Here is a 21,310-nt window from a genome sequence, read left to right as displayed (position 1 = left end):
CGATGTGATTTTCTGGAGCGACACCATAAATTGCAGTAACGGCATCTCCTTCAACAACGCAACTTCTGCATCTTGCACGGCGGATATGCTTCGACTTGCGATGACAGCGGCATGCGCGCACGGCGCACGCGTCGCATCCAGGTGTGGCGCATGCAGAGGGAAAGCAGGGGGGAAAGGGGGGAAAGGAGGACAGTGGAGATGGCATGGCATTGGAGAGCCTTCTTGATGCAGGGTCCTAGGGGTTGTTTTGCTCTCATCGGACACGCCACGGTGCCTGCTTCCGCTGTGATTCTTCGTGACGTTGTTGTTGACGACGACATTGATGATGTGGATGGTGCTGATGATCTTCTTGATGGTGATGGTGTTCTTGTGTGTGTGTGTGTGATGGTGCAGAGCGAGGGCGCCCATGATGCAGCATTTGCTGCGCATCCAGCAGCAGCAACAGCTGCAGCGGGCGCTGGCTCCAGCCATGCAGCAGCTGGCTTCCCCGTTGCTGGCTGCTTCACAGCGACGCCACATGTTCATCCAAACCCGCGACACACCAAACCCAAACAGCCTCATGTTCTACCCCGGCACAGAGGTGTGTGTGTGTGTGTGTGTGTACGTGCGTGTGTGTGTGTGTGTGTGTACGTGCATGTGTGCGTGTGTGTACATGTGGATGTACGTTTCATTTTGCGTGACGTACTTTGCATTTGTGCATGCACGCGTTCTGTTTGCTTGTGTGCCACCACATATGCCCTTGTTGTGCGACAAGCAAGTAGTTGCGCGCGCGCCTCGACGCTGACGTCAACAATGACATTGGCACAACACGGCTGCTACAGGTGACGGGCACGGGCACAGCAGACTTTGCTCGCGGCGGTGACACGTCCAAGTCGCCCCTCGCTCGGTTGGTTTCCGCACGCTCGCATGCATGGATCTTACTCGCATTTCCCCTCTCGATACAACATATGCGTACCGCCACTGCGCCCTGCACATCATCTCATTGATGCTACCACCAACACCAACACTCTGTGTGTGTTATCGTGCAGGGTGCTGTTGCGGATTGATGGTGTGCAGGGCGTGTTCCTCGGGCCAGACTTTATCACCATCTCCAAGGAGGAGGACGTGGACTGGGGCGTGATGAAGCCGCACATCTTTGGCAGCATCATGGATTTCTTCGCCAGCAACCAGCCCGTCCTGCTCGAGGGCGAGGAGGCAAACGCAGCATGTGCGTATGACGTATGACGCGTGTGTATTGGGATGTGTATGTAGTATGTGTGCACTGGGATGTGATTGTGGTATGTGTGCACTGGCATGTGCGCATATGATGTGTATGAGAGTGTGTAGATGTGTGTGTGTGTCCATTTCATCCACCCACCAACGCGACCCGTCTTCTTACGCGCACACACACACACACATGCCAACACAGCGACTGCAAGTGAGGAGGATGACGAGGTTGTGTCGATGATCAAGGAGCTGCTTGACACGCGGATTCGCCCAGCAGTGCAGGACGACGGTGGTGACATCATCTTCATGGTCCGTTTGCCGTCACCGCTCGCTTTTGTGTGTGTATGTGTGCGTGTCTGTCTGTCTGTCTGTCTGTTTGTGTCTGTGTGTGTCTGTGTGTGTGTGTGTGCTTTACAACACTGCGACTCATCCTCATCCTCATCATCATCGTTATCACCTCGTTGCTGTAATTTCGTGCAGGAGTTCACCAACGGCATTGTCAAGCTCAAACTCTCGGTATGACTCGCACTCACACGACGATCCACACCATCACCGCCATCAACAACAACAGCAGCAACAACAACAACAACAACAACAACAACAACAACAGTGTGCGCAATTGCTCTTGCACTGCTACCCTCCGCAGCGTTCATGCTCACCGTTGCTTCTTGCGTGCCAGGGTGCGTGTGAGGGCTGCCCAAGCTCCATGTACACGCTCAAGCAGGGCGTCGAGAACATGCTCATGCACTACATCCCCGAGGTCGAAGGCGTTGAACAGGTGCGCATGCGTGTGTGTGTGTGTATGTCTGTGTCTGTGTCTGTGTCTGTGTCTGTGTCTGTGTGTGTGTGTGTGTGTGTGTGTGCAGTCTGTGTGTTTGCGCAGAGTTCTCTCCTCTCCCTCGCTCTGTGTCGTTTTACATGTCCTCGTATTATCAGCAACAACCCCGTGTTGATACCAACTCCCCCGTGCTCCTCCAACACAACACGCACGTGTACCCAGGTTGAGGACACGGAGCTTGATGCTGTGAGCAACGACGCCTTTCAGCGCCTGGAGGAAACACTCAAGGACAAGGACAACTGAGATGGAACACACGCCTCGACGCATGCCAGCCAGCTCCGTCGTGCACGCCACATCCACAACAACAACAACAACAACAACAACAACAACAACAACAACAACAACAACAACAACAACAGCCACAACAAGCAATCATCACAACAACAACAACAAGCAACTATCACAACAACAACAACCACCACCACCACCACCAACCGTGCTCTCAGTTTCTCTGCTTAACTCTCCACCGTGCTTGTGTGCTGTTGGTGTAATTAAACAAGACAAGACAATAACAACAAGACAACAATCAACATGTAGCGGAGCATTCACGTCACACGCACACCTGCACTGTTTCTGACACCTTTCACCCTCAGCCTGCAGCGGCTTTCTCGTATCTCTAAAGCATTCACACACAGGCACACGTTGTTCACATCCACATCCACGCCCTTCCCCCTTCCCCCACCAACAAAATCTACAGGCTACCTTGGCAGCCACTCGTCTGCACTCGTCTCAACACCACCAGGCGGCACCACATCATCATCGCCATCGCCATCGCCATCGTCCATCCACAGCGTTGCCGGTCGCTCCACGGACACACGCGACGGCGCGTTCTTGTCGTCATCAGCAACGCCAACAGGCACAGGTGTGCTTGTCATCACGGGACCTTCTGTGAGCGATGCACCGCGCATGGGTGAGGGCTGCTGGGATGTGTACATGGACAATTGCCGCTGCAACTCCCTGTTCTTCTCCTCGAGGTTCTGGATCTTGCGGTGGTTGATCATCTTCTCCGATGACATGAGCCCGTCCATCAGATCGGCAACAATGGGATCCTGCTGCCCAAACCCAAACAGGCCCGAGATGTCCTCCTCGTCATCGCCATCGCCATCATTGTCATCATAATCATCATCATCATCGCCACTGTCGCCGCCGTAGCTGCTGTTGCGGTTCTTGTTCGCGGACAAGCCCAGCGGATCACGGCGCTCAAACGCAGCGACCATGTCCATGTCCACTTGCGCATCCAAATCATCATCGCTCATCTCCTCCACTGGCATGTTATTCGCACTGCTGTAGTCATTGCGCTCCACAGTGCCGCCAAAGAGACCGAAACCATCATCGGCGTCCTCCTCATCCTCATCCCCAGCGAAGTCAAACATGTCCTTGCCCATGATGTCGTCATCGTCGTCACTTGACGTATCCGATGCGTTGGGTGCGCGCACCACATCATACAAGTCCTCCTCCTCTTCACCATCGCTGCCGTTGGTGCCGTCCTTGCTGTCGTACAGCTGTTGTTGGCGAACGAAACGGAAGAAACACGTTGGTGGTGAGTTGGAGTTGTGAGACAGTTTCAAACCAACCTGTGGGGTGTACATAGGTACATGCCATTGTTTGACCCATGGACACTACAGCAAAGCAGCAATTCACCACACGCCAACACACATACAAGCGCTACGCACCAAATCACCAACGCAAACACGCAGATTCACCAACACACATGCGCGCAAATGCACACCAACACGTACACAAACGCAGATACACCAACACTTGAAAGCGCAGGTGCACACACACACACCAGCACACATGCACGTGTGCGCAGTTACACGCCCAACCAAACACGCACCGGGTTGTTGAGGGTGTTCATCTCGAGGTACTCCGCCTCCTCCTCATGATGCAGGCCTCTGATCTTGATAATGTCACTGCGCTTGAGCGTGCTGGTGCGGTGTCGCCGCGTGGACGGACTGCGACGCGCCAGCACAATTGGTTCGTCCTTCCTCAAGCGCACCAGAACCGCGCCCACAATCAGGACGACGAGGATGAGCGCAGCGGCACACACCCCTGCAATGAGCGGTACCTGCGCCTGCAGTGACGTTTCAGTTCTGGACCCAACGGTTGTCGGGGTGTTGGATGTCGTCAAGACTGTTGTGCTCGTGGTCTCAAGTACAGACTGCGCCGTCACGCTGGTGAACACCGCCACGGATACGTCCTCGAACACATCTTCGGGGTCGCCCGCGCGCAGGATCGCCAACACCTCATTTGCCGCCACCGCCGCCGTGTTGCTGCTGTCGCTCATTGTCGCCTCAAGTGCATCAAGCATTGCCAGTGCAGGCGTCCGCTCAGCGTCAATCAGCACAGACACCTTCAAGTGGTCCTTGACAACCTCCGCAATGCTGCCGTCATCATCACCAGCACTGCCACCATCGTCGTCATCGTCATCACTGCTTCTTCGGCGCATCCCGTTCGCCGCAGCATCACCAGCGCCGTCGTCGTCCACGGTGTTGGCGCTGTTGCTGTTGCTGATGCTGGCATCGGTCGTGTCGCTGATGGTGACGGCTGGTGTGGGGGCGGATGTGGCGAAAACGCCCTCAATGGTCATTGACGCCATCGCCTCGTCATACTCAACCCCATACACGCGCGCAATCTGCGGTAGGACATCGGTCAAGAACGCGACCAAGTCTGCACGAAGTGGCCCCATGGCCGCATCAATGTCCAGGACGGGCCCGATCACCAAGGACGTGCGCAGGAAGAAGCATGGTTCTGCATCGACACACGCTCGCTGCTGCTCTCCCGGACACGCGGCCCCACCCAGGACTGGGAAGGCGCTCACTTGGAACGCCCGGTGCTCCACCCTGTTTGGGCAGCGCTCGCACACCCACTCCGACCACTGGCCAATGCAGTCCACGCCAACCTCGACCGCAAATGCGCATGTGCCCGTGTTGCCGGCTGCATCTGTCGAGGTGCACGTCACCTCCGTGCGTTGTCCGACGGGGAAGCGGCCGCCAGCGGGTGCACTGCAGGCCACAACCAAGTCGCCAACGAGACCGTCACCGCCGCCGTTGCTGCTGCTGTCAGCGGTGCTGAATGTTGCACCCGTGTTGTCGCGTGCCTCGATGATCCCAATGTCCACTGCAACGGCTGCCTCCGTGAGACGAGAGACGGTCGTCGAGACGAGCGTCGGGCACTCCAGCACAGGCGGGTGCTCATCAATCACCGTCACCGTGTAGCCGCACGTGGCGCGGTTGCCATACACATCCACAGCCGTGCAGTTGACTGTGTGACGCCCCGCGGGGAACGACGCAATGTTGGGCTCGCTGCATGACACGCCAGCCAGGCCCTCGTTGTCGGATGCAGCGGGGTCCAACAAGACCACAGCAGCCGTTTGTGCAAGCGGTGTAGATGGCAGAGCCACTCGCACATCGGAGGGGCACTCAATGTCCGGCGGTGTCGCCTCAAGCACATACACACGTGAGAAGCAGAAGCCAATAAACGACTCTGATGTTGCTGGCAGAGTCGTGGGTGCAGACGCAACATGATCATAGTCATCATCGTCGTCGCCGTCGCTGTTGGTGCTGGTGCCGACAGCAGTGTCGTCGTCATCACTCGCTGGCGCTGCAGTTGTTGGAGCGGCGGAGGAGGTTGCCGGCACAAGGTCAACCACCTTCCCAAAGCAGACCACGTCGTGCTCCCCAACAGGCAGCTCGCTGCTTGCCGGCAGCACGCACTCCGCCACGCTCAGTGCCAGAGGTTCTGATGCCCTCGTCTGCACTGGCGCCTGCACAGAAACGGGCGCTGCTGTGCCGTCTACTGCCACCACTGTCACGGGCCCGTCACAGGCGAGTTCTGGCGCGTCCGCCGTCTGCACAGCAATCAGGAAGGAGCAGGATGCCTCGTTCATGGACGCATCCACGCCACTGCATTGCACCCGTGTCACGTTACCCACACCAAGGGCAGGTGAGCCGTCCACAACCACGCAGGAGATGGTGATGCTCGCCGCTTGCCTGTCGCTGTCACTGTTGTCACCATAATACACTGTGAACAACTCCCGCGTGCCCACAAGCAACAGCGTGAGCGTGTTGTCTTCACCCGTCCGAGACGTTTCACGTCTGCTGCGGGACTTTGCAGCTGCAGACGGTTCGCTCTCCGTTGTTGTCGTTGTTGTCGTTGTCGTTGATGTTGCTGCGGTGCTGGTCGCAGTCTTGGATGCGCTGACATTCATGGTCGCAAGGCCTGGCATGGTCATGCCAGCAGTGGGTGTCGTTGGTATCACGGGTGCTGTTCTGACATCTGTCGTTGTGACAGGCGAGGTTGTGCTGAGGTAAAACGCGCTGTCGCCGTCGACATCACCACCCGGTCCCGCCCTCACGACCACCACCCTGGATTGGGGACAGGTCAGCACCGGTGGCTCCACATCAACGACGGTGACGCGGTATTGTCCAGCGTTGGTGTTGCCAGCCGCGTCCTCCGCCTCGCAGCGCACGTGGTGCACGCCAATGGCAAATGCACCGGAGCTGGCGTTGCAGCTCACGCGCGTCACACCAACGTTGTCCCACGCCACGGGATCAGGCAGCACCACCACGGCGTAGCTTTCCCGGAACTTGGTCTCCACGACCAGGTCCGGTTGAAGAAATGTGATGGACGGGGGCTGCGCATCAACCACCGTGATGGTCGTGTTGCACACCGCCCTGTTTCCAGAAGGGTCGGCTGCCTCGCACCGCCTCGTCGTGTCGCCGAAAGGCAGCAAATCCCCGTGCGCGTGTGTGCACGACTGCGCCACCACCTGGCCCGAGTTGTCGCTGACAGTCGGCGTGGTGGCGTTGAGAACACCGTAACTCTCGTTTCTCGCCGTCGTGATGGTGATGTGGTCCGGGCACTCCCACACGGGCGGTTCCACATCCAACACCGTCACCTTGAAGGAGCAGTAGCCCACCCTGCTGCTGGCGTCCACCGCCATGCAGTATGGAAAGTGCGCGCCAATCTCGAAGCGCCGGCCCGCTGGTGGAAAGCATCGTGTGGGCAGCGTCGCATCGGCGTTGTCCACGGCAGTGGCGGCATCAGCCCAGCGCACCACGGCCACAGACGTGCCAAGCGACGTCTGGGTGACAATGTCGTTGGGGCATGTCACCGTCGGCGCCAGGTCCGATTGAACGGTCACCACAAACGCGCATTCGTCCGTGTTGCCGTACGCGTCCCTTGCGCTGCAGTCCACGTGGTGCACGCTCACGTTCAGGGCGTCGCCAACGTTGTGCGAGCATGTCACAGTGACGGGCTCTCCGCTGTTGTCTGCGGCAGCCACAGTAGTCCAGTTGGCAACAACGGACGTGGCATTGCCTGGGGCCTTGAGCTGCAGCGAGTCGGGGCACGACAGCACCGGCGGCTCCTCGTCAAACACAACAACGTCAAACGTGCACGTCGCCCTGTTGCCAGACACATCCGCAGCACTGCAGGCAACGGCGTACGCCCCCACGCCAAGGTCGGCCGGCGAAGGCACTGTGCAGTTGATGGCCACCGACATACCACTGTTGTCGCTTGCGGTGGGTGCAAACTCAATGGCGGCCGTGCTCAGACCAGCGTCTGTGGACACCGACATCGCAGGCGGACACCCGAGTGCAGGTGGCTCTGTATCCATCACGCTGATGCTGAGCGCACACGAGGCGCTGTTGCCGGCGACATCACGCGCAGAGCAGCGTACGATCGTCTCGCCAATACCAAAGCGCCCTTGCGTTGGCGTGTCACAGCTGACAGAGGCCACGCGGCCAGAGTTGTCGCTCACACTCGGCAGCCCAAAGGTGACAGCGGCGTCCGCAACGCTGACCTCCGTGCTTACCGTCACGTTGTTGCTGCACACAATCACGGGTGGCTCCGCATCGCTCACCGTCACGGTGAAGGAGCAGGACGCGCTGTTGGCAAACTCGTCCTCCACCTCGCACGTCACCGTGTTGCTGCCAATGGGCATGGGCGTGCTGGCGTCCCACGTGCACGCCTTGCGCGCAATGCGTCCGTTGTCGGATGCCGTCAGCAGCGACACCGTGTCCACCACTGCGGTTGGCATGCCGGCGTCCGTGGCCACGCCCATGTTTGCAGGGCATGTGACTGTCGGGTTTGTCTCGTCGCGCACAACAACCTCAAACGTGCACGTCGCCCTGTTGCCGCTCGTGTCCTCCGCCGAGCACTCGACCACGGTGTAGCCGACCAGGAAAGGCTGGTTCGCGGTTGCATTGCACGAGACGTCGAGGCTGCTCGGGTCGTTGTCCACAGCATCAAGGGCCGTTGGGTTGGGCAGGGCAATGGTGTTGACGCTGGTGGCTCCCGGTGGCGCCGTCGTCTGCACATCACCAGGACAGCTGAGGAGCGGCGGCTCTTGGTCCTCCACAGTGATGCTGAAGCTGCAGAACGCCCGATTCCTTCCGTCGTCGGCAACGCACGTGACGCTCGTGGTGCCAATTGCCACGTCCTCGCCCGGTTCGGGCGTGCACGTCACTGGCACGTTGGGAATGTGGTTGTCAATGGCAAGCGGAACAGCATAGGAGAGCGTGTGCTTGTTTGAGAACCGGTCAGTGCCCACCACCATCGCCGCGGGGCACTCTGGAAACACGGGTGGCTGCGCATCCAGTCGAGTCACGTCAAAGCTGCACTGCGCCTGGTTGCCTGCTGCGTCCGTAGCCGTGCACGTGACAGCCGTTGTGCCAATGGGAAACGTCTGCGGCCTAGTGTCGCACGAAACGCTCACGCCGTCGTCCACGTTGTCTGTGGCGTTGGGGCTGCTCCAGCTGATAAACACGTCCGTCGACACCACAGACGCCGGGCACGTGATGGCCGGGTCGGTGACATCGATGCAGTGCGTGCCGTTGCCCGTGAAGCCAAACTTGCAGCGGCAGGTGAACGTGGACGGCACGTTTTCGCAGTCGGCGTACTTGTGGCAGTTGTTCAGGCTCGGCGACGCGCACTCGTCAATGTCATCCGCGCACGCCGGCCCCGTGAAACCAGGGGCGCACTCGCACAGCGGCGGGTCGTACCAGCCGTTGAGGCACGTGCCGCCGTTGAAGCACGCGTTTGTCAGCGCGCACCGGTCCTCGTTGGAAAATGCCTTGCCCGTCCACATGCGCAGGCCACGAAGAGGGTTCACGCGCTGTGACACTGGGGCCCGGAAGGTTCCTCCACACACACCGGATGCGGTGCTGAAGAAACTTATGCTGTCGCTGCCTGCCCACTGCCCGTTGGACACCACAGCGCCCGTGACTGCAACGGGGACAAAGTCCACGTAGAGAACAACGGCGTACGCGTTTGTCTGCTTGAGTAAAGACAGGGCCAAGCTCTGCTGTCCACCCGTAATGTGGAAGTCGTGCAACCGAAACGTTTCCTCTGCGTGCGCGCGTGTGGGCGAATGTGTGTGTGTGTGTGTGAGCAAATGTGTGTGCGTGTGAGTGTGTGTGAGCAAATGTGTGTGTGTGTGAGCAAATGTGTGTGCGTGAGCAATGTGTGTGTGTGTGTGTGTGTGTGTGTGTGTGTGTGTGAGCGAGTTAGTGAAGAACACATTGATTGCGGACGTAAAAGAAGCGCCTTTTCAATGCATGGTTACATGCATGCACGTTGGAATGGAGCAAGCAGTGAGCCTGCCACAGCCCTTGGTTGTGCCTCACGTTGGGTGACGCTGTCGGCGCAGAAGAAGAGCTGGAGGTTGTATGGGGCCGCGTATGCAACCGTAACACCGTTGCTGGCCGTGCCCACCGTGAAGATGAGCTCGCTCTGGCCCACAGGCACCTTGAGAAAGTTGGTCACCACCTCCAACGTGGCTGACTGCTGCCTGAACGCAGTGGGTGTGCTGGTGGCTGCACCAAACGAGCGCAGCGTCCAGTCTGCCTCGCCAATCAGCGCCTTCACCTGATCCCGCGCTGGCGGCGTCGCTTTCACCAGCAGGTAGTTGTTCCTGAACACGGTATAAGTGGTGGTGGTGGTCGTGGTGGTGTGAGAGGGAATTGCAGTAAAGAGACGAAAAGTTCTCGAAGATGGTACAACTCCGCGCGCAAAATGGCAAGGTGCATTCAAAGTGTCGCCCTGCACTTCTCACCGACTCGTGCATAAACGTGAACACACATACACACACACACACACACACACACACACACACATCCACACCCACGCACCCACGCACCCACACACACACACACGTACACACACATCCACACACACGTACACACACATCCACACCCACGCACCCACGCACCCACACACACACACACACATACACACACGCACACACACACACGCACACACACACACGCACACACAAAACCCGCACCTGAAGCTGGGGGCGCTGGCTGCGCCACAGTATGTGCCAATGGTGACCACACCCTGCGAACTGCAGCGATAGTTGGGCACACGGCCGCTTGCATCCTCAAAGCCCCAGAACACCAAGTTCTCGCCCGTGTCCTGTGTTCGCGCAACAGCGCATACGGTTGTGTGATGGTGAGAGACAGATGTAAGGAAAAGGGTGGAACGTGGCACGGTGATGTGAATGGTATGCATGGTATGAAGGACGAACAAGGCGTCGGACAGTTGGAGTGAGGTCAGCGAAGGCTCAGGGTACATATCGCATGCAGTCACAGATACAGCCACGCACGAGCAAATACACGCACTTACGCACACAGACACATAGACCGTGCAACAGAAAACGATACATGTCAGAAACAGTGCAGACGATGCGTTGCACACGCATCAAAGTTGCGCTCATGTGTCGGCTTTACCATGCACGAGTCAGTGGCGGACGCTGACATGATTGCACCTAAAGAACATGCACGAGATATGCAGGTTTGTCATTTGCACATGCAAGCGTGACATCGTGCGGGAATTACCAAGAACATGCAGCTGATTGTTGTGTGCATACAGGCGATGCAGCAACCACTGACATACATACATACATGTACACAGAGTCGCGCGCACACTCCAAACTATACCCACATACGCGCACACACACGCACACACACACTTTCCCACATACACACACGTACACATGCACGCACACGCACACGTTGACTTAGACATGGTGTCTGCGCGTACCGTCCTTGGCGTAGTTGACCCACATGGTGCTGGTGTTGACAAGGGCGGCACCGGTGAGGTCAAACGGGTACAAAGTCGTGGCCGCCTCGCCATCAGCCGTGAACACATCCAACACACCTGCCTGGCACCCGACGTCGCCAACGAGCGCGTCGGGTCGCTGGCGCACGTCGAGGAGACTGCTGGCATTGCGCAGCACCTCTGGGAGGATGGTGGTGAACAGCACCGCGTCCATCATGCTGCTGCCGTCCTTGTCGCTGCCGGCGTTCATAAAAACACCCTGCTCGCGCCCCTCAATCAGATGGCGGCAATCCTGGGGTGATGGTGATCGTGGTGATAGTGGTGGTGATGATAGTGGTGGTGATGGTGGTTGTGGTGAGAGCAGCAGTGTGGGTTGTTGTTGCAGCTGTTGTAGCTGTTGTCGTTATTCTTCGTCTTCATTTCAAGAAGGTGCAGCATGAACAAGCCGCACAATGAACACGTCACAGTGGCTGCAGGTGCCACCTGCTCCCTATTCTCCTGCAAGCAAAACAGCCGTTGGGACTCACATGGGACGCCTGGTACCCGGTGGAAGCAGAGTTGGCCAGGGAGGACAGGTCGTAGGAGCCTGCATCATCACTCGTTACACGACCAAAATCGCTGTCAAGGAACTGCTTTCCTACAGTGTTGTCCCGCAGGAACTTGCCGCACATCGTGTTGCCGCCTCCCCTGGTGTGTGTGCGTGCATGTGCATGTGTGTGCATGTGCATATGTGTGCGTGTGCATGTGAGTGTGTATGTGTGTGTGTGTGTGTGTGTGATTGAGCGGGCACGCTTCATGTGATCGGCCACGCAATCGACAAAGCAACCCGGTGTGGTGCTTCGTCCATTCGCCCCTTATTCCTCTGCAACGCCAACAAAAACACGCGCGCCCCTTCAAAGCGAACACACACGCACACGCACACGCACATGCACGCACGCACACGAACGCACACACACACACGCCCACATACACACACAACAACATACACACACACCAGTAGTCCATGTCACAGTAGAGGGCAATGGGCGATGCTGTTGGGTTTGGGCGAAGCAGCTGCGGTCCTGTCGTCAACGGCGCCTCTGACTCGTAGCACGTGGCGGGAAGAGTGGACAAATCCTCCTCATCGCACCGCATCCCGCCAAAACCAGGCAGACAGGAGCAGTAGGCCAGGCCTGTCGAGTGCTTCGTCAGGATTACGCCGTGCTGGCAGATTGCTGATCATGCGCGCGCAAAGACCGAAGATGGGAACGGCGGCGAGATGTGGGTGGTGGTCGTGGCGGTGGCGGTGGTGGTGGTGGATGAAAGTTGTTCAAGGGGGTGAGGGTGTTAGTTGTTCATGGGGGTGAGGGTGTTCGCCTTGGCATAATGTCACAAGTATGTGGGGTTGTCACCACAGCAACGCAGCACTCGACACGACCACAAACGCACATGCTCACAAGCACACCGCACACGCACAAGCACAAACACCTTCACGCACACATTCACACACATTCACACACACACACACGCACACACACGCACACACACACACACACACACATACACACACACACACACACACACACAAAAGTAAGCAATCGAGCTCGCGAGCGCGTACATGGATCGGTAGTGAGGGCGGGGTCGTAGACCTCCTCCACCCACAAGCTGAAGCCAATGTTCCAGTCCACCGTGCCGCTGGTGAACTCAACGCCCTCGTTGCGCGAGTTGACGTAGCTTCCATCACCATTGCAGTAGTTCTTGACAATCTGCAGCACGCCCGACCGGTCTGTGCCCGCAATATCATTCGCAGCGCCGAGCGCAACAGGCGGCACTGCCTCTCCGTTGACAACAAGAAAGAGGTTGTCGCTGAAATCGCGTCCAAACATGATATCCAGGAACGGCGTGCTGTCGCCGGTGCCTGTGAGCTCCTCCGGCACCTCGTACACAATCGTGATGGAACCGCCGCACTTGTTGAGCACGAGTGTGTGCGGCGCGGCGTAGAACAGCGACAGGCCAACCTTGTGCCCGCCAATCTCAATCAGCACCTCCGGCGAGGGAGGTGAGCCGTCCACGTTGAGGTATTTCGGGTGCAGCTGCACAGACACGTAGAACGTGATGGGAGCAACGTCGGCGTTCTGCTTGCCGTTGAATGACTCGTCGTTGATGCTGGCGTAGTCGCCCGCCTCCAAGTACTGCAGATCGGGTGGGATGCCAAACTGGGCGCGGGGCCGGTCCGTGCTGTACCAGTCTGAACAGGCACCGCGGTGGAGGAGGGGGTTTGGGAGCATTGTGATGCAATGAGCACGGTCAAGAGATGTGTGCGTGTGTGTGCGTGTGTGTGCGTGTGCGTGTGTATGCTGTTATGTTGAGTGTACTCTTGTCTATGTGTGTGTGTGTACTCTTGTTTGCGTGTGTATGCTGTTATGTTGAGTGTACTCTTGTCTATGTGTGTGTGTGTGTGTACCCTTGTGTGTTGGTGTGCTTGCACGTGCCAGTGTGGGCTTTGTGGGGGTGAAACACCAGCACTCCCCCGTGCCTGGTTGAGCGCATGCACCGCTGCAGTGTACCGACCTCCTGTCACGGGCTTGTCAAAGTAGAACCAGTTGGTATAGATGTTGAGGCCAAGGTCCAGGTCCGCCTGACCGTCGGCAAAGTCAACGACAGCACCAGCAGAACCGGTGCAGATGTTGCTGGACATGGGCGCCAGAAACGCGGTTGCGTCGCTATCGCTCCACAGTGGGGTCATGTCGACGACAGCCACGTGCTCCTCGTCGCCTACACGCAGGCGCGCAGTCTGGTTCACCACGCCGTCCGTACGGCGGTCGAGCGAGAACACGACGTCCACGTTCGCACCCGCGTCCAGGTGTGATGCGGTGATGTTGTGTTCGAGGGCAAGTATCACCTGGCCGGCGCTGCACATGGTGGCCCGCACGGTGTTGGTGGCCGTGTACACGAGCGATACGCCCGTCACGCTGCTGCCAACATCCCACAGCAACTGTGTTGTTGTGTAGGATATGGCGGGTTTGAAAGCATCGGGGGATCATTTGATAGTATAGGCATGCATGGCATTTGCATGTAAGCCCAGTGTAGGAAAGATCGAACAAAAGAAGGAATCTTAAGCGGAAGAGCCCAAAGGACAAGGGACAGAGAAGTTGCACACAAGACACAAAGTCAAGCCCAAAACATACAGATATACCCACACCCACACACATACACACATACACACATACACACACAAACACACGGAAACACACACCTGGGTGCCGCCGGTATTGGTGGAAAAAGAGGCGCGCATCCATGCAGACATGGACAAGGTTGCGGCATCGTTTGAGTTGACCACGTCACCTTTCAGGCTTGGATATGTGCCTGCTTGAGTGAGGGTTGAGTGCGGAGTGGCTTCGGAAAAGAAGCGCGGGATATCCACAATCGCTGGAAGAGGAGAAGAGAATCATGTCGAGTGGAAGGGGAAATGCGAGTGTGAGTGTACATCGCGTGTGTCTGTGTTTGTGGGATTGTGTTTGCGACACGGTACACACTTGAACCCAGCCACGGACCAGCACAGGTTGCTGTTCAACTAGAAAGAAGCTCACAAAACTCATGACCACACAGCCACACACACACACACACACACACACACACACACACAGCCACACACAGCCACACACACACACACACACACACACACACACACACACACACACACACACACACACACACACACACACCTGTGGCGGGCGGGGACAACAGCGCCAAAATGGTCACCAGCAGGGCGGTGCTGATGACCAGGGGCGAGCGGCAATGCATCGCCAGTCTTGAACGTGCGACCTTTTGCCCCTGCTGTAGAGTTGTCACGCTGTAGAGGAAGTAGGTATACGCTCAATGTACGCGATTGGAACGACGTTTGTGCTGCTGCTGTTCAATTCTACAGCGCTGCTGTGCTGGGAACAACGTAAACAGATGCAATTCGTTGTACAGGGCAGGAAGATGTGAGAATGTAGGCGCAAATGCAAATGTACGATGTCGTCTGTTGCTGTGATGTTGTGATCCTTGTGTGCAAATGCAACGGATGAATTGATGAACGAATGTGTGTTTCGGGTTACGCTACACTTGGCAAGGACCAGCATCTCTGAGGACGAGCGAGCAAGCAAGCCAGCAAGCCAGCAAGCCAGCAAGCAAGCCAGCGGGTTGGTTGATGACGGTGATGTTGCCACCGTTCACGGCCCACCCACCCCAGGTTTTGGTTGTCGGGTTGTGCGAAAATTTCCAAAACAAAGTGGGTGTTGCCTTAAAGTGTCAGGCTGTACCAGGCGATTCATGTCAAAATCATTATTGCGTTCATTTACCATCGAATCCGTTGGGAAAATAAAAGTCATGGAGGGGGGAGAGTAAGCATTGCGCTGCTTCAATCACTGCTACCAAACACACACACACACACAGACACACACACAGACACACACACACACACACACAGACACACACACAGACAGACACACACACACACACAGACCGTCACACACACAACCAACCATCAACCCAGAACAAGGTCAGGCGTTGATGTGGAAATGCAGCGTCGGATGGCAATGAGGTGGCGGTCGTTGGCCTTGTGCGCTTGCAGCACCTTCTTTGCCCACTGCAACGCATCCTGGCGCACAGCATGCCAGTTGATAACCTCATCTTCATCGCCGCTGCCTTCCTTCTCTGCAGCACTAGCAGCAGCATCACCATCAGTGGCGTCTGTCTCCGCTGTCTCCGCATGTTGTGCGCCCTTGTTCGCAGCCACACCTTCCTTCGCCTCGGCTGCAACGGCACGCTCGTCTCCAACATCAGCCTGCGCATTGTCGTTGTCATCGTAGTCTCGGACGAGGTCAATGAGCTGGGTGCGCAGCTGCAGCGGGGTCGGGTTATTCGTTGTGAGGTATAGCAGCGTCACGCACGCCTGCAGCTGCACGTCTGGGTGCCCGTCAAACCGCTTGGCTGCGGTATGCACAGTCTCAAGACCGCGGTGGGCAAGCACGATCTCGCGCTGCTTGGGGGTGGTGCGCAGGATGGCCGTGAGCATGCGCAGCGCCTGGTAGTTGACGGTGGCGTCCGTCGGGTTGACGCGGAGAAAGCACAGCACGGTGATGACGCCGCCCGTGGCAGCGTACGCCTCCACGAACGGGTCGGCGCACGCAAGCGCATCGAGCAGGCCGCACACGGGCCCCAGCATCTCCGCGTTGCCCATGGCCGCAGCCGTGCATGCGACAATCAAGTCCATGCCTTGCTTGTGGCGCAGGAGGCCCGCCACCACCTTGTGCGGGTCGCCGCTGAGCGCGGTGAGCAGCTGCACGCCACACAGCTGAAGCTGGTCTACGTTGCGAAGTGCACGCAGGGCCGTGACCACAAAGCCGACTACGCCCATGCGCAGCATGTTGTCGCGCTCAAGCAGGCTGCGCTCCGCAATGAGGATGAGCAGGTTGATGGCGGGGATGACGGCCTCCTCCAGCGTCGAGTGGCGCACCAGCACGCCCAGCAGCAGCTTGGAGGCGCCCTTCTCAATCAGCGTCACCACGCTGTCGTCCCGGTTGAGGGACAGGCTCAGCAGCGCCCACGACCCCCGCCGCGCAACTGTCTCGTCCTCCTGCATAGCGAGCATGCATGCAAGCACGGCGGCCTGGGCGTTGAGCTCGGAGAACCGCTGCAGGCACTTGGCGTGACGCAGGGCCATGGACCCAATGGCGCCCAGCACAAACTCAAGCACGTCCGCCTTGTCCGAGTGGAGGGCGAGGGCGCGCACGAGCGCTGCGGGCACGTCGCGCTCGTGCAGAATGTCCAGTGCTGCCTCCGTCTTCACCGTGATGAGCAGCTCCAGGAACTCGCACGCGCGGGACTGCACGTCAAAGGACTCGGGGTGGTTCTTGAGGGCGTCGGCGGTGAGGTCCACCACGCCCAGCTCAAGCACCCGCTGCATTACCGTGGGCTGCCTGCCAACCAGGCAGAGCAGGCTGCAGGCAAATGACTGCAGAATGTCGTGGCCCGGGTGCAGGCACATGAGCGCGGCCATCACGTCCACGGCGCCAGCGGAGGCCAGGAACCTGTGCACCCTCTCCCCGTCCAGTGACATGCCCATGACCAGCAGTGCCATGGTTGCCTGGAAGGCAAGGCTCGCGTGCTGCTTGTGGCGGCGAATGGTCTGCACGAGCACGGGTGTCACGTTGGCGTTGACCAGGTGAGCGCACAGCGGGGTGCCCATGGCAAAGCGGGTGATGACCACGCACGCGCACTCGAGCACAAGCGGGTCCGCCTTGTACTGCTTGAACACGCGCATGACGCTGTCGAGCGCGCCCTTGGACACCACACGCGCGCACATGTCCTCCCCACTCTCACACACGGCACCCAGCGCCAGGCACGCCTCGGCCTGGATGCGGGCGCAGTCTGGGTGGCGCCTCATGGCGTCCATCAGAGCCTCCACGCCGTCGCCGCCCACCACGTAGCGCGCGTTGTCAAAGGACGACGTGATGCTCTTCAGCGCCTGGCAGCCGGCCAGCTGCACGGCCTCGTTGTCGGGGCTTGCTTGCATGCATGCAATGACGGAGAAGGCGGCGCCCTCCGCCCCAACGTCGTGCACGCGCTCGTCGTCGTCCAGGCCAATGCACACGCAGGAGAGGAGGTGGCAAGCACACACGTGCACGGCCGTGTCCGCCTTGTGGTTGCGCTCGAGGGCGTCGACAACGGCTTTGATGGCGCCGCACCGCAGCAGCTCCTCTGCCTCGCTGTTGGCCTTTGCGGCCCGGTCCGCAAGCAGCAGGAACACGCGCTGGCACAGCAGGCTGTCCTTTGGGCGGCTGGACACCAGCGCCACCAGTCGGCTGCTGGGCAGTGCGTACAGCGGCAGCTTGATGGCGGCCGGCAGCCTGCCCTCGTCTGTCAACTGCGACGCAAGCGCGTCCAGCACCACGAGCGCCGTGGGCACAATCTTTGTGTTTGGCATCTTGTCGCTGGCGCGGCCAGTGGTGCCCAGCAGCGCGAGTGGAGACGCACCCGTCATGGACAGCTGCGATATGAGCGAGGGCGACTTGGGGGGTCGCGCAGGCAGCGACGGCTGGGCGGTGGACGTGGCCATTGACGATGATGACGACGACGATGATGATGACGATGGTGGTGATGATGATGATGATGATGATGATGTGGTTGAGGCAGCAGAGGAGGAAGAGGACTTGCCTTTCTTCTGCTTCTTCTGCTGCTTCTTCTTGGATGAGCGCTGCGAAGACGCGCTGTGTTTTGCAGATGCGGCGGCAGCAGCGGCGGCAGACACCGACGTCGGGGTGTAGCTGTTAAGCGTGGTCAGATCCACCATGCAGTCCTCGGCAACACCGCCCGCGCCATCATGGGCACCCATATGTAACGCCGCGCGCGGCAGCCATGTTGGTTCGGCCAGCTTGATACCTCGCAGTGGCAGCAGCAGCCGGCCAATCACCTCGCGGGGAACAGCCTCTGCGGACGCGGGGCTTGGCGGCATCAGTTGGGGAAGCACGAGCGTGGCGTTGGGCATGTGCGGCATGCGGTCTGGGATGACGATGGTGCTTGTGCTTCGCGTTCGGCCGAGCCCCTTGAGCCGCCCCTTCTTGTCGCGGTCCGGCTTGGATGAGTCAATGTAGACGGAGCCCTCGAGCAAGCTGCCGATTGTCGTGCCCGCGGCCTTGACCTTGTCGTGCTGCTGCTGCTGCAGCTCAGGCAGGTTGGCATGCACGTCGCGCTGGTGCAGGGCGTCGCACACGCGCTGCAGAGGCGGGGATAGGCTGTACATGTCGCACAGGGCTGCGGCTATAGCTTTGCGGGACAGCTGCGGCCAGATTGTTTCCGAAAACGGGTAGCGGTCATGCTGGAAGACCTTGATGACAAGGAGGTGCTTGTTTGCTGCGAGGATGTGCTGCATGCGTTGCAGCGTGACGAGGGTGGCTTCGCGGCTGACGGAGCCCACGACAGCGCCGATCAGGATGACGATCTTGGAGTCCCTGATGGCCGCGTCGAGGGCGTCTGCGTCGTGCGTTTCCGGCTGCACCTCCCTCACACACGCCGATATCCACCGCCGGCGCAGCGCCGTCACAAGCGACTGCGTTTCGTCCAAGGCTGTCGTGGCAGTGTGTGTGTGTGTGTATGTGTTGGGGGATGGGGGATGTGTGGGTGCGTTCGTGTGTGAGTTAGAGAGAGTGTGTGTGCGTGCAGTGTGTGTGTGTGTGTATGTGTTGGGGGATGGGGGATGTGTGGGTGCGTTCGTGTGTGAGTTAGAGAGAGTGTGTGTGCGTGAGTGAGTGAGTGAGTGTGTGTGTGTGTGTGTGTGTGTGTGTGGAAGCAGGCATACAGGCGAAATGTGTCCCAAGAGAACTTGTTGTGTGAACGCTGTTTCGTGTTTGCTACGTCCGTATGTGTGCAAGCAAAAAGAAACACACCATCCTTTGGACGCGTCACGTTGTAGAGGATGGTCACGTCCGTGCGAACCATGGTGGTGGTTATGGTCGGACTGCTTGTTGTCGTTGTTGAATGTGTGGATGTGTGCGTGCAGGTTGTGATTTGAACAGCGCGTGTCCGTTGTTGAATGAGTTGGTTGGTTGGTCTGGTTGTCGTCTGGTTGTCGGCCGACAAGACCAAAGCGGTTGGATTCAGCGAACAGAGGGAGAAGACAGAGGGAGAGAGAGAGAGGGAGACAGACAAACAGACAGAACAAAGCCCAGAACAGAGGACAAGGGGGGGGGGGATATGTGATGACACACACCAACGCGAAGACTGAGGAGTGGAGCTGAAGAAAGGCTGCAGCCACACGCGAGCGAGTGAGACCACAAGCCGCGTAGTCGTGAAAATTGGACGAAAATATCCATGAAACGTCGGCAAGCGTCAATCCATGCGCAACAACAAACAAACAACAAGAAGCAGCAGCGATCCAGCAGTGATCCAGTGTGGCAGGCGAGCGAGTGGGAGTTGAGTGCAGTCCACTGTAAAGTTGAGCGTGAGCCATGAAGGTGATTGTGACTGGCGGGTCGAGTGGCGTTGGTGCAGCGCTCACGCGCATACTCGTGAGCAAAGGGCACCACGTATTTATCACAGGTAAGTGGTTAAAGTGTGTGTTCGTGTTTGTGTTTGTGTGTTGGTTTGTTGAAGTGCGTATGTGTTTGTGTGTTTGTGTGTGAGTGTGTTGCTGAAGTGTGTGCGCTTGACGTGCGCCATGTCAAATCACAACATGCGCCATATCACAACATGTGCCATGTCACAACACGCGCTTCCGCGTGCTTTCGTGTAGGGCGCGATGCGGCAGCCATGGAAAAGCTGGCGGCAGAGTGCAATGCCAACAAGGGCGGAGAGGCCGGGAAGCTGCACTACGCACAAGGCGACGTGTCTGACGCTACTGTTGTGAGTGACCACTTCTCACAGGCGCTCTCCCACTTTGGTGGCAGCTGTGATGCCCTCGTTGCCAACGCTGGTGAGAAGTGGCAACATAGCCTTCGTGTGTCAATGGTATGCTTTCGGGCTTTCTTCCCCGTTTCTCTTGGCTTTGCGACCACATGCGCTTCACTTCTCTCCTTTCCTTGCTCTCCCACTTTCTTCCTTTCTCACACGTTTCCTTTCTCACACGCATGACTCGCATTGTCGCTGTGATAGGCTGCAGTGTCAAACGCGGCAAGCTGGAGGACTGCAGCGAAGACGGCTATGACCGCGTCATGAACACAAACGTAAACACACAACCCCTTTGCAGCAGTGCCTGCAGCTGCGTTCTTGCCTTGTGTGTGCGTGTGTGTGTGTGTGTGTGTGTAGTATGTGTGTGTGTGTGTAGTATGTGTGTGTGTGTGTGCGGGTTTTGTGAGATGAAGAGACGTGTTTTGACTTCGTTGTTGTGCACGGTGTGTGCGCGTGTGATGCTGCAGGTGAAAGGTGTGTTCTTGTGGTTGCAACGGGTGGTGCCGCATTTTCGTGAGCGCAACGCGGGTCAGGTTGTGGTCACCAGTTCCGTGTGCGGCGTACGCTTCACTCCAACACACGCCGTCTACACCGCTTCCAAGTTTGCTGTCGAGGTGTGTAAGTGTGTGTTTGTGTTTGAGGGGTGTGTGAGTGTGCGCGTGTGTGAGTGTGCGCGTGAGCGAGTGTGCGTGTGAGCGAGTGTATATATATATATATATATATGTGTGTGTGTGTGTGTGTGTGAGCGAGTGTGTGTGTATGTGTGTGTGTGTGTGTGTGTGTGTGTGTGTG

At 58.2% G+C, this 21,310-nt stretch overlaps 4 protein-coding genes across 4 annotated transcripts in view; 2 read left to right on the top strand and 2 right to left on the bottom strand.

Annotated features, from left to right (window-relative positions):
* Positions 1–18: 18 nt before the first annotated feature.
* On the top strand, positions 19–2,553 carry PTSG_07927 (HIRA-interacting protein 5). The gene is made up of 8 exons (XM_004991673.1): positions 19–141; positions 394–580; positions 822–886; positions 1,029–1,207; positions 1,409–1,515; positions 1,687–1,722; positions 1,886–1,984; positions 2,207–2,553. The coding sequence occupies exons 1-8, from the start codon at positions 86–88 to the stop codon at positions 2,285–2,287; spliced, it is 810 nt and encodes a 269-aa protein (XP_004991730.1). The 5' UTR covers positions 19–85; the 3' UTR covers positions 2,288–2,553.
* A 189-nt stretch (positions 2,554–2,742) lies between these two features.
* On the bottom strand, positions 2,743–15,363 carry PTSG_07926 (epidermal growth factor; the record flags this gene model as incomplete). The annotated part of the gene is made up of 13 exons (XM_004991672.1): positions 15,319–15,363; positions 14,815–15,027; positions 14,346–14,518; positions 13,661–14,084; positions 12,708–13,337; positions 12,105–12,324; positions 11,638–11,797; positions 11,093–11,402; positions 10,780–10,817; positions 10,335–10,465; positions 9,676–9,962; positions 3,882–9,397; positions 2,743–3,546 (listed from the first exon to the last, which is right to left on the bottom strand). The coding sequence occupies exons 2-13, from the start codon at positions 14,891–14,893 to the stop codon at positions 2,743–2,745; spliced, it is 8,772 nt and encodes a 2,923-aa protein (XP_004991729.1). The 5' UTR covers positions 14,894–15,027; positions 15,319–15,363.
* Positions 15,364–15,617: 254 nt separating this feature from the next.
* On the bottom strand, positions 15,618–19,570 carry PTSG_07925 (uncharacterized protein; the record flags this gene model as incomplete). The annotated part of the gene is made up of 2 exons (XM_004991671.1): positions 15,618–19,198; positions 19,519–19,570. 2 exons carry the CDS (start codon positions 19,568–19,570, stop codon positions 15,618–15,620), a joined length of 3,633 nt encoding a protein of 1,210 aa, XP_004991728.1.
* A 379-nt stretch (positions 19,571–19,949) lies between these two features.
* The window catches only part of PTSG_07924 (uncharacterized protein), a gene marked incomplete at its 3' end in the record, with an annotated part of 1,508 nt that continues 147 nt past the window's right edge, over positions 19,950–21,310 (top strand). The window contains exons 1-4 of the mRNA XM_004991670.1: positions 19,950–20,170; positions 20,364–20,543; positions 20,723–20,793; positions 20,986–21,140. Of these exons, the coding sequence (XP_004991727.1) occupies positions 20,080–20,170; positions 20,364–20,543; positions 20,723–20,793; positions 20,986–21,140 (497 nt within the window). The 5' untranslated portion in view covers positions 19,950–20,079. The remainder of the gene's footprint in view (positions 20,171–20,363; positions 20,544–20,722; positions 20,794–20,985; positions 21,141–21,310) is intronic.

Source organism: Salpingoeca rosetta (assembly GCF_000188695.1).
Source record: "Salpingoeca rosetta unplaced genomic scaffold supercont1.19, whole genome shotgun sequence".
Lineage (NCBI taxonomy): Eukaryota > Choanoflagellata > Craspedida > Salpingoecidae > Salpingoeca > Salpingoeca rosetta.
Note: the sequence above shows the minus strand (reverse complement) of the source record. Positions and strands in the feature narration are given on the sequence as shown.